The 13497-nt window shown below is 37.6% G+C and overlaps 1 protein-coding gene across 1 annotated transcript in view; it reads right to left on the bottom strand.

Annotated features, from left to right (window-relative positions):
- Positions 1–13497, bottom strand: part of MYO16 (myosin XVI) — a 262514-nt gene that overhangs the window by 147974 nt on the left and 101043 nt on the right. The window contains exons 13-14 of the mRNA XM_005516607.2: positions 5465–5570; positions 3282–3399 (exon numbers count right to left, since the gene is read on the bottom strand). Coding sequence (XP_005516664.2) covers positions 3282–3399; positions 5465–5570 — 224 coding nt within the window. The remainder of the gene's footprint in view (positions 1–3281; positions 3400–5464; positions 5571–13497) is intronic.

Below are 13497 nucleotides of genomic sequence, written 5' to 3'. Positions count from 1 at the left end.
TGCTAAGAGTCATAAAGAAAATTATCATGGTAGTATGCTTTTCTACAAAGTGAAATATGCTTGTTAATCTATGTGTGAAATAAATGGGGGGAAATTAATAAAGTTCCAAAGCAAAGTCTCTCATTTTTGTGCAATGGTAATTGTGCTTACAGGGACAAACAAATTTCTACTTCCTTTAACAGCTCACTTGATCTGCTCAGCAGCTACACAGTCAGCAAGCAGAGTCTGTATTAGAAGTGTGATCAGTGAAATCTCTTTCAGCTATGTGTTCTTAGAAACTACATTGCTCCTTCTCAATAACCATGCTGTCCTAAACACAACTATTTATAGAGACAAGAAAATATTTGTCAGTCCATTTCAATGTAACTTTAAAGAAAAAAAACAAAACCGAAAACCAAAACAAAACAAAGCAACAACAACAACAATAACAACAAAATCAGTCCTTGCTTTTCAAAAAGTGAGGACTGAAAAAATCAATGCCTGAAAAGCAAAGCAGAAAATCTGGAGAATAAATTTCTCAGACTTTATTTTCTCTCCCTAAGTTTCTTTTTTGAGTAATTTCAGGAAATTTATAGAGGCATTAATTTTCACCTTAGGAGTTGTATTAACTCACCTGAAAGACAATTCTGGGAAAAAAAAAAAAAATAGAAAAATCAGTCTTCTAATATTACTATTATGCTTTGGGACTTAATCATTATCTAGAAATTATATTAATATTTTTGCAAGAAGATCAGTCTTTGAGTTCTGAATTTATTTTAGAAACTTAATGAAATCACTGGCCTGTAGTTTATTTGAAGTGTTTATTCTAATTTAAAACTTTTTACTACATAATACCCATTCAGATATCTATACTGGCTTTGAGTAGAACCACACTAAAACTTTTCATCCTTGTTTTCAAAACATTGTGGCAAAAATACACATTATGCTAAAGAACTAATCAAATCTAATGACGAAAATTATGGGGAATATTTCAGTTATTTAGGTATATTGTACTTTCTGCTAGAAAAAATAAACTTTGTGCCAAAAGTCAGAGCATTTCCAGGGTCTAAAAGAATTTCAGCATGAACAAAAAGCTGTAACAAACTTCACTGGTGTCCACCCAAAAAGCAAAAAGTGCCACCTTGGGCTTGCCCTCTATAATAAAATTGTACACACATACTGTGCATGCCCCTCCCAGCAAATTGTTCCAGATCTCCACCCTTAATATCTGTGGAGGAATTTAAACAACCTAAATCCTCTGATGGAGGCAGCCATGTCACTTGGATTTCTGTTTACAAATCAGGCATGTTTAGCCCTGTTAGTATCAATGAGTTATAAATTCATGGCTCAGCAAAATCAGGTGCTCTGCATATTTAAAATATTAATTTACATTTAAACAGTTCAAGACAGTAAATACTGCTGCAAATGATCTTGCAGATAAATACAGAGTATGCCTGGGTGGAATTTAAACCTGCCAAAGACAACATACCTGATTCTTTTCTCATTCATGGTGGTCTAAACCTGGGACAATTTCACTCAGATGGGATGCTTAGCAGTGGCTGAGAAAAGGCAACATCTACTATGCAAATCAAACAGTAGGAACAATGGCAAATTTCACAAATATAAAACACACCTTGACTGCTGTAGTGAGGCTTGTCTCTCTTGACAGTAAATTATGTAACTTTTGGCTGCCTTCGAGTTGGTGAGATTCCTAAATAACTTCAATTCCTAAATAACTGGGGAATAGCAGGCTAGATAAGTATTTGTTTATATTTGTTAACTGACCTGACTACCCCTACATTTTCTCATTTGATGCCTATGTCTTGAGAATCATAAAAACACAGAATTAGTGTACCAGAAAACTGGCACAAGAACCTGGTTAACTGATCCTGTCACAGGCAATGGCAATGAATTAAACTGGCAGTTCTGAGTAAAGCTGTTCATAAACCCACATCCCTGCAAACACAATATACTCAAATTAAATATATACAATACAAAGGGTCTATAAAATTTTAGCTTTAGGGATCGAGGTTTATTTTTACGAACTGAACTGAGATGCTCTTCAGTCCATGCTAATGTATATTTAATTTTGCATTCCTCCCACAACAGCTTATAAATTAAAAAGAAAATCACACATTTTTAGTTTTCAATTTCCTCTATGATTATCCTACATTCATTATAAAACAAGGCAGAAAAAGGTGTTATTAATTTCCCATGCAGTGACATTTCCTGTGAAAAAACCTATTTTCTAGCGTATAGTGAACTATCTCAAGAAAATCTAGTTGGAAATATTTCCAAAGTAATTTTTAGGAAACTCTTCAGAAAGCGTAAATATATTTAAAATTAGGGAAAGAAAAAAAAAATAAAAAAGAAAAAAAAAAGATAAGTAGATTTGGAAATGTTTATCTAACAAAATCTAATTTACTTGGAACAAAAGTGTCTTGCCATATGGCTTCTCCATCCAGGAACAGTGCAGGTAGGAAGCTATCTGTGTATAGTTATTTCTGCAGACATATCTTGCTTTGACAGTGAGTAGCTTTAGGATGACCCATGCAGACCAGAAATGAAAGCTTTCTCTGACTGCTTTTGAAGAGCAGAGTTTTCAGAATCAAACTGAAAGTTTGGTCAGTTTTCTTGTATTTCCTTTTTATTTTGTTTTTTTTTTTTTTCACTAAGGAATGCTTACTAGGGATTAGAGGACTCACTCTGAAAGCAGGAACGAATTTCACGCTTTCCTTTAAGAAGAATAAACAACAACATGGTTCCAAGATGTTTTAAAATAAGCTCTAAGCTGTAACAAATGACTTCTAATTTCTGTATTACAGAATATACTTGTTGTTTTATTTTTTGGGGTTTTTTGTTTTTTTTTTTAACTAAACAAATGATAACACTCACTATTTTAAGGGACACTTAAAATACCCAATACAATATTAGGTAGAAATGCACAACTTAACAAACTAATCCATTTTTTACTCTCACTTCACGGCACTGCAGAACACAGCTCTCAGTATGTTGATCAGTGAAATGAAACATCTCCTGGGAAATGTGAGGAAACACTGGTTTCAGTTTGTTTCTTGTCTTTCCCTGCCACCTTGTGGTTGCTCAGAACAGGGCACTGCTCACTCCTGACAAGTGATCAATTCCCAGGCTATGAAGATTGTTCCTCTGACACTCCCTAACCCCCCTGGACTCTTTCATGCTATTTGAAGCCCTTGCTGTCCAATTCTGTGCATGGCACACTGGGAGCTCTGATCTAACACTCTCTGCCTGATATCAAAATTTACAGATTAAATGATACTTACCTGCAACTAATGTTTTTTTTCTCTCACAAAACTGTAGTTCAAAATACTTTATAAAACAGCTGGAAAAATCATTCAAGGGTGTCTTAGCATGTCCAAAGGCCTCCAAGATACAGTTTACCTGCAAAACAATAGTAAAGAAGTAATAAGAGGAAATACACAGGAAGATATTTCAAGACATATTAGTAAGGTTGGCTTATTAGTAGTAAATTGGGGGGGAAAAAAAGCCATTTTTCATCTTGGAATTAAAAAAAATAATTGGTAGGATTTTTTTCCAAAGTAGAAATTGAAATAAATTATAAATTATATATAAGTATAATTATATAGATATAGATATACAAACTATACAATATATATTACATATCTAGGATAATAAATATAAATAAATTATATATAATTTAATATATATCATATATAAGAAATATATTACATATAATAATGTATTATATCTATATCTACCTATATTTATATCTATCTATATATATATGTGTGTGTGTGTGTGTGTGTGTGTGTGTATATATATATAATATATTAAAAAAAAAGCAATGTCAGAATAGTGGAAGTTGTAAGTGAAATGTTCCCATGTGAGCTGTGTCCCTATCAGTAGTTTGGATATGAGTTACTGGAGTCACATTCCTGGACCTAGCATATTTAGCAAAAATATTAAAATCTTTGAAGACAACTTATGAAGCTACAGTCAGTCAATACTAATAACCCAACAAAGGAATTTACAGGTTTTATAAAATGTCAGAAATACATTATTGATACATTATTGATTTCAAATAGAAATATTTCAGGATTATACTAGTGAAAACTGAGGAAAAAAACAGATTCTGATATTTTTATGGCATGTCTCACTAATGCATTTCCATGTTACGCTTTCATGGTCACAACCATTGTATTTAGCTTTTTTGTGTATAATTAGTTGATTGCACCCCTTAGACTCTGACAGATTCCCTTCAGAACTTTCCTCTGTGCATCCTTTAAGTTGATTGCAATGTGGTGCATATACACTGTTGTTCTGGCATCACTCTTTCAATGAACCAGGATGAACTAGCTGGGGAGGAATGAGGTCTGTGGAGTGGCACAGAAGTTCTAAAAATTCAGCCATTCACAATTATTAATTAAATCAGCTGTCTGTGCAGTAGGTGGCAGCAGAAAACTAGTCAGCCTATTTTTGGTTCCAGTTCCACTCCAGTAGTGCTGTTTAGGATGTATCTGCTCTTCAGACTAATTCAGCACTTGCTTTAAACTGTGCAACTTTATTAATTTAATGGTGCTATGTATAACTGCAGCAGGAATTAATCCAGACAACTGTGTTCATTAAGGCACCTTCAAAGGCAACTAAATTAGAATCTCTATTCACTATGAATAAGAGCTGATACATTTACCATTTAAAGTCAGATATCCTATCTAAGCTATTTTAAAGATCTTTCTATAACTAAAATTTGATAATGCTCTTCCACTTCCATTAAGACCCATTGATAGATGTCTCCGAGTTGAGATCTCAGATTAAAAGTTTCATCAGGATAGGTATTTATTTTTACAGAATTTGAATTGGCAATCCAGGGTTCAGCATAGCTTAAAATGTCTGTATGAACCTTTATAGAGAATTAAATATGGGTATATGGAAACACATATTTTGGAAATTAAATATGACTGAACAAATATTCAGAACTCTTACCTATTTCTTAAATACATTTAGTACTCAAATACTGAGCCATATAACTTTGCTCAATCCTTGCAGTTTTCCTGCAAGTTTTCAGTTTTTGTCTTGCATACTATTACTTCAGATGTCTCAACACTTCTTATACTGTCCAGTGAGGCATCGCCACACCATACAGGCAAATTTATTTATTTACAGAATGCAATTAATTTCATGTTTAAGAAACAGGTTCTTATCACAGAAATGTTTCCTATTCACTGCAACACTGACTTTCAAAGTCAACTAAACATAGAAACAAAAATTGCCTCCACTTTGGAGATTCTTCTTATCACATAAATGTGAGCTTAATCTCATTCCCATTCATAGAAAAATACTTCCTTTGACTTCAAAAAAAAAAAAAGCAAGCCATTTATGAATTTCTACAGAGCTGACTCCTTTTTCTGTACAGTTCAAATATCTCTCTCCATCCAAGAGGCCAAAGTTTTGCTTCATTCCACTCAGTGATTGGAATGCTACTTACATGTTTTATCTTTGTATCAAAGGTATTTCTGCTGCAGCTGGCTCTGCAAGCAAGGTGTTTCACTATCTGTTTGCAGGCTTCAGTCTTCCCAGAACCACTTTCTCCACTGCAAGATGACAGGCAAGGAAGAAAGGGAGGAATCATTGTTAGCTTCACAATTGAAATGTTATTTATATTCCCTGCTAGCTTCGTTTGAATGGATTTAAGGTACCTCCATCAAACTTTCATTTCAAATAACAGAAGGTTTATGGATGACAAATAAAGAACAGAACATGGGAGATTGACTGACTGACTGTCTATGTACAAGAAGGCTGTCAGAGCTGTCAAGATACATTGTCCTGTACCACAGGTCAAACCAATCAAATCTAATGCTTTCAAGCCTTTTTGAAGGTATTTATAGCACAGATTTTATGTTTTCCTTTATCTTTTATCCAGCAAAGGAGCTCACTAACATTGCCTGGTTTTCTTTACAGATGGGGAAATTATTGCTGTAGTAATGAAGGGGAATCAGAGGAAATGGAAAGTGAAGAATACAATAGGAAGAATGGAAATAAAATACAAAAGGAACAGAAAGGAAAAGAAAAAGCTGATTGATTTTACAACCTGCCCAGTTTCTGCAATACATTCTGACTTCAGTGATTCTATCTAGATCACTGTGATTTCTTGTTTGTGATGTGGAATAAATAATCAAAAGAATGAGAATTTCTGACAGGGTGACTAAGTAAATAAGGTAAAAGGCAAAAGAATGACAAAGGTGTAAAGAAACAATAGAAAAGTGGCGGGCTGGAGGAAGGAAGTAGAATTAGCGGTGCACTTTAAGTATGGAGAAGGAAGAAAAGGAAAGAGGTAGAAAGGATGAAGTTAGTGAAGCCTGATTAAGAAATTCATGTAAGAATTATAAGACATTTTCTTTGCAGACAGCTGAATCAAATAAAATGTAATTTGATGCTCCTCCTTCATTTAATCACTTGATCAAATTTAAAGGGCTGTTTCTACAGCAGCCAGTTAGATTTTTCACAAGTACAACGGATGTAATGGCTGATCAGTCTGTTTCCCTTGTATTTTAGTTTCTGAAAACGAGAAGGCAGCAAAATACAGTATCTGTCTGGCCATTGCTTTATCTATTCAAATATCCCTCCAAAGAAGAAATCAATTAAAATGGAAGAAACAAAATCAGGAAGGACAAAAAAGAGTTTCATACTTGGATAGCAATGCACCATTTAATCTCATTCAACTCTCATAGAACACACATGCAGCTTTGGTGAATACTCTATTGTTTGCCTGGTAAACTTTAGTCTTAATGTGATAAGATAGATGTTGTCATTGCTATATATGATGTGTCAAACTGCTTTTGTCTGTGTTGTCCATGTTTCTATGACAAGATGGAGGGCTAACACTGGACTTCAAACTCCTATTGGCATCAGTAGGAGGTTTATGGTCCAAGACTGCAGTGGTTTGCAACCTGGCTACATGGTGGTGTATCTGATGAAATCCAGCTGTGGGTCCTGAGGGAGCTGGTAGATGAAGGTGCTAAGCCACTATCCATAATTTTTGATAAACTGCAGCAGTCAAGTGAAGTTCCTGCTGTCTAGAAAAAGGCAAATATCAACATCCGTATTTAGAAAGAGGAAAGCGGAAGACACAGGGAGCTACAGATCTATCAGATCTAGTCTGATATACAGATCTAGTCTGATATACAGATATACAGATCTAGTCTGTATTCTATTCCAGAGCTACAGGATTGGTGGACAGGGGCAGAGCAATTCACATTATCTGCCTGAACCTAAATAAAGTGTTTGAGACTGTCTTGCACAACACCCTTGTCTCTAAACTGGAGAGACACAGATCTGATGGATGGACCATTTACTGGATAAAGAATTGGCTGGATCATCACACGAAGTGTGGTGCTCAGCATCTCATTGTCTACGTGGAGATCAGAGATGAGTGCTGTTCTCAGGGGTCAGAACTGGGGCTGAAACTGTTGAACATCTTTGTCAGTGACATGGAGAGTAGAATCAAGTGTACCCTGATCAAGCTGTGGGGTGACACCTCACGCTGGAGGGAAGGGATGCCATCCAGAGACCTTAACATGCTTGAGAGGTGGGCTGATGCAAACCTCATGAAATTCAACGAAGAAAAGCGCAAGGTCACAGGCAGCTACAGGCTGGGCAGAGAAGTGACTGAGAGCAGCCCTGAGTAAAAAGACTTGGGAGTGATGGTCACAGAAAAATTCACCAGCAGTGAGCCAGCAGTGTGTGCTCACAGACCAGAAAGCCAAGTAAACCCTGGCCTACATCCAAAGCAGTGTAGCCAGCTGTTTAAAGGAGGCAGTTGTCCCCCTCTACTCCACTCTTCTGAGCACTCTTTTGGACACCAGCTCTGGTGTCCCCAGCATAAGGACACTGAATTGTTGGAGCAAGTCCAGGAGAGCATCACAAAGCTGGTAAGAGGACTGGAGCACCTCCTCCACAGAGACAGGGTGAGAAAGTTGTGGCTGTTCAGACTGGAGAAGAGAAGGTTGTGTGGAGACCTCATGGCAACCTTCCAGCATCTGAAGGGGGCCTACAGAGAAGCCAAAGTGGGACTCTTAGGAACTGTAGTGACAGGACAAGGAATAATGGTACAAACTGAAAGGGGCGAAATTTATGTGAGACATTAAGAAGAAATCTTTTACTGTGAAGGTGATAAGATACTGGAACAGGTTGTCCAGAGAGGTTGTGGGTTCCCCATTCCTGGAGGTGTACAAGGCCAGGTTGGATAAGGCCTTGAGAAACCTGGTTTAGGATGAGGTGTCCCTCCCCATAGCAGCAGCATTTGGGACTAGATGACCATTAAGACTAATACCAACCTCTTCATTCTATGATTCTATGTTATGTGAAAATCTTAACTAATAGGTCACAAAGCCATTTTTAGACCAGATCTAAGAGGAAAAGAAATTGTGTAATGTTAAGATGGTCACTGTCACAAATAATATGGAATTAGCAACTCTCCAGAAATGACAAGGCTCTCCTTAAGTGCTCTATTCTTTGACCAGATTTTCAGCTTCTGGCTTTCTGAAAGAGTTAAAAAGTCAGATGGTACTTGATGTCACCCTACAAAATATGCATCTCTGCCCTCTTAATGATGATTTCACTCCCCAAATGCTAATTGTGCCATGCTGCCTGTGTTCTTAAGATCCAGCATCAGCCTTCTGCCCCTATAATGGCAATCTCCAAATTCCATGTTTCTTTGCTGTCACTAACAGAAGTAGAGAAAAATTGAAACAGGACATTAGTCCTGTGATATTCCTCCCTCACAGACATTTCAAAGTCTTGCAAATTACTGATTTTATACCTGTATTATCCAGAAAGTCAGTGAGCTCATAGACAGATATAAATCACAGCTTCCCTCTTATTGCCCACTCACATTGGCCAGTTCACTGGCAACTGTGTGTCACGATGATGAAATAGTTTTGTCTCTCCACAACATACTTAATCCAAGATCACAGCTGCAACCTGCTATCACTATACCACAGGTTACCAAAAAGATTAGCAACAGTGGCCCTTCAGTTATTTCAGCTGTTAAGGAACTTCTCTGAAATTAAAACATCTCTGATGTTTAGTACAGTCATTCACAGTTCCAGTTATTAAGCTATTGAACAAAAGTGATCATTTGTGCTTGATACTCAGATCTAATTCATAGTTTGTAAGAGCTCATTCAAAGCGTACCACCCTTTATATCCAGCAGATAAATATCTGTATCATTCTGAGAGCTATATAAGACTTGTTATTTAATAAATTATTGTAGCATTTTATTGTTTGTTCAGGCCCAACCTCATCTGCCAAAAACAGACTCTTCAACAGAAAGTTTTTCCAGGATTCAAAAATCTTTCTTACAGCTGGAGAAACTGAGGGTGGGGAGAGGGGATGCTAAAATAACAGTTGATATGCCTTTGATTGTTTTCAAGAATTACAAAGCAGGCATGCAACTTAAAATTAAACAAAAAAAATGCCTACTTAAACAAAGGAACTGGAGTGTTCACCATGACCTTCCTCCCTTAAGCATTAATTTGCTTCATTTTTAATATAAAGCTATGTTTGTTTTTCACTGCAAGACAAATGTGGCCTGGGCAACACAGGACCATGCAAACAAGTACAAAGCGGACAGTTTCCATCCATTCTTAAATATTTCTTCTCAAGATTAATGTTTTCTGAGCATTGCAGTGAAATAGCTGCAAAGATTTGACAGCTTGGCTCAACTATTAATTTTACAGTCCTGCCACAGGAGTTTTTTTATCAAAGTGGTTGCTAGATTATTGTTCAGGGCTCCAAAAATCACCAGAATGCAGCAGCTGAAAAAGACACACAATGTGAGTTAGTTTTTCTGTACATTTCAATGGGTTATATTCATTTCTAGTGAAATACAGATTGAACCACTGTTGAGGGTTAGGTGTCCTTTTTTTTTGTTTTGTTTTGTGTTCTGGCCTGCCCGTGGAATTTTTACCCATTATGTGCTGGGACAACCCAACTACCGGTACTTTGGGGTGCTCGACAAAGGACAAAGAGTAGCCGGGCCCAGGGCGGGGGGGAAGGGGGCAGAAAAGGAGGGTGGGGACAGTTTTTAGCTGGTTTTTCTTCGGCTTCGGGGAAGGACGTTCGTGTGCTGGGTCGCGGAGCTGCTGCGGTGGAGAGAAGGGAATTTTTCGCCATCACCCAGACGGAGCTGCTGCTTCTTCTCCTTCTCCCCTCTTTGTTGGTGGCCTCTCACCCCCTGTCCTGCCGGGACGTGTGGCAGTGCCAGGCACCGCCGCGGAGCTGCTGATGCACCTCAGCCACCGGCCCAGGATCTCAGCTCATCCCTGCTGATACACCTCATCCACCAGCCCAGGATCTCAGCTCATCCCTGCTGATACACCTCATCCACCAGCCCAGGATCTCAGCTCATCCCTGCTGATACACCTCAGCCACCAGCCCAGGATCTCAGCTCATCCCTGCTGATACACCTCATCCACCAGCCCAGGATCTCAGCTCATCCCTGCTGATACACCTCAGCCACCAGCCCAGGATCTCAGCTCATCCCTGCTGATACACCTCAGCCACCGGCCCAGGATCTCAGCTCATCCCTGCTGATACACCTCATCCACCAGCCCAGGATCTCAGCTCATCCCTGCTGTTTCCAGCCGACTGTTCCTCGGAGCCCTGCAGGAGCACCGGGACTGCCCGCCCGAGGGGGTTTGTGAAAAACAAAACCTCTCCTCCATCCCAACTCAGCCGAGAAAGCTGTCCCAGGGTCCCTGGTTCTGTGTTCTTGTTATTGCTGTAGTTATTGTTTGTTTGTTTGCCTGGTTTTACTAGTAAAGAACTGTTATTCCTATCCCCAGATCTCTGCCTGAGAGCCCCTTGATTTCAAAATTATAATAATTCGGAGGGAGGGGGTCTACATTCTTTCATCCCAAGGGAGGCTCCAGCTCTCCCTAGCAGACACCTGTCTTCTAGAACCAAGACAACTACCAAGAAAGAAATGCTATGTTAGAAAAAACATTAATTTCTGATACCATTATTTGGAATATTCAAGGCAGTTTAACAATGAAAATTTTATTTGGTACCTTGTACAAGATCTTGTTTACTCTATTTCATTTTAGGTTGAGTAAAATTTTTTGCAATGTCACCATTGTCTGCAATATTTTTGTTCTAGCAATTTAATGCTGCTTATAGAACAATTCCAGTTTTGTCTTTTAAATAATTGTTTCATCACTATATTTTTCAACATGTGATTTACAATATGAATGTTGGTTTCTTAGAGCTTTTGTTTGGACTGCCTTAGCAAAGTGCAGGTTAAGTTAACATCGAAGCAAAAAAACATTCTTCTGCACCAATACTTACTTAGAAGGCATTATGGAACAGACAAAGAAGGCTTATTTCACTGATAAAAAAGGTTAAATTAGAAACAGTGTATTCCAAAGGAAAGGAAAATGAATGGAAAATCTGAAATCCCATGCTCACATAAGGTTTTAGGCAAGTTCATGAAGTTTTCTCACTTGACTGATCCTTTGGCTTTCCAGCTTCTCTTTATAACTACCATATGGAGGGCCTGTTTCCTACTAGTACTTTATAAATAAAAATTAAAATCTAAATTTGTTAGGAAAAGACCAATACAAAGTGTGAAAATACAAAGTCATGTGAAGCAAAGAACACGAGACATTCAACACCCGGGGGAACTAAAGAAGCTACATCTGTTAAATCCACAGCATTTGGATTTCATCTAGCTCTTTTGCTTTTTTGTGCCAGTCTAGCTGGGCTGCTGGTGTCCCTAACATTGGAGATATCCATGCAGAGCCTGTGCTTACTGGACATCCACATGAGCTGCCTGGCTGTGAAGAGCTGTGGATGCAGTTCCTACTGCATCACCTTCGTTGTGACTCCCCAAACCCACAAAGCCTGTGTGAACATGAGAACACCCCAGCTCTGAGACCACCGCTGCTGCTGGTGCCCACTGGCTTCAAAAGTTACTGCATGGAGGAGCACTTAGAACCATTCCATGGAAGTAGTTACTCAAGGAAGCCCAAGTAAATGAGTCGGAAAAGAGCCAACTCCAGGTTTTCTGCATGTAATGAGAAGAACTTGCCTACCCCCAGTCTCTGCATATTAGGCAGGTTTGTCTATACCTTTATGATTTCGGAACACTGGATCATTATTACTGTTTGGTAAGCAACAATCCCATTATAAAGAAATTTTATAAATCATCTGTTTAGAGAAAATATGACAAAATACAAAACATGTAAGGAGCAATGTAACTGTCATCTCAGCTGATATAAATGACAAGGTTTTCTTTTTTGTGCTTCATTTTCAATTCTGACCAAAGGTACCACACTCAGAAGTGCAGGAATACTTAACAAATAAACCTTACTTCTGCAGTACTTGAACTCTAATCAGAAATGATGGAAAACTGCTGACAGAATGTGTTCATATAAGATTTCCATCAGATTTAAAGGAAGTCAGGTGTGCTGTTCTTCATGAACTTTTTAAACCAACCTCTTATTGTACTACAGTGAGCATTACTACTCCAAATTCCCATTAATATAGTAAGATATATCCAGGGAGGAGTGACTAAGTTCACACACTTTCGAGGGTTAGAATAATTTGTTTCTTCTCCATTTTCAGAATATGTGAGACAATGAGTCTTGCTCCCAGTTTCTAGACTTGAAACAAATATATGCATGAAAAACTGTTAAATACAAAAGAATGAGTTTTGTATTATCAGTAATGTTATCTGTAACTGACCAATCTTTCATGTTAGTTGTAAATTATATTTCTAAAATTAAGTTCAATTCAACAGTGTATTTCTAAACAATGTTATAATACAAATCTGTAACAGCACTGCAGCAGCCCATTGCATTTAAAAGACATAGAATTATACTTTCAAAGAATAAATATTAAATTGAGCAGAATGCTTTTGGTGATGCTAAACTGAGGAAATACAAAGTTTTCAGTGCATTCCACTGTAAAACTCAAGGACTTCATTCCACATCATTTGGCTTAAAAATGTGATTTATATCACAACAGTATCATTGGATATTGACACTCCTGGCTGTTAAAAAGCTAGACCATTTCATTTTGTGTATTTATTATGACTTTTTGACTCACAAAATTAGCCATCAGCATGCCATAAATCTTTAGTTTGATTTACTAAGGATCCTTAGCTTTTAACAGGACTATATTTAGGCTCCCTAGACAGATCTTCATTTATCTTGTCAATGCTTAATGTATTTTCATATCCTGAAAAGCAGGAGCAAAATGCAGTCAGAAGGAAGCTAATTATGAAAAGTCCAGCTACTGGCTATTTAAGAGCATAACTAATAACATTATTTTATCCTGTCTCTTCCATTAGGAGTTTATATGAAGACAGCTCTTGGTGTTAAGCATACATGAGTAAAGCTGGCTTGCTACAAACTGAAAATAATTGTGAAAAACTGGTAGTAAGTTCTTCAGTGATTTAGCCAAATGCTTTCCTGTTGTAAAATGCTCTGTTTCATTGAGTGAACTTTCGATCAGATG

This window comes from Pseudopodoces humilis, chromosome 2 (assembly GCF_049639895.1).
Source record: "Pseudopodoces humilis isolate 2021_Gansu_Grassland_sample_001 chromosome 2, ASM4963989v1, whole genome shotgun sequence".
NCBI classification, from domain to species: domain Eukaryota; kingdom Metazoa; phylum Chordata; class Aves; order Passeriformes; family Paridae; genus Pseudopodoces; species Pseudopodoces humilis.
This window is presented reverse-complemented; position numbering and strand designations above follow the sequence as displayed.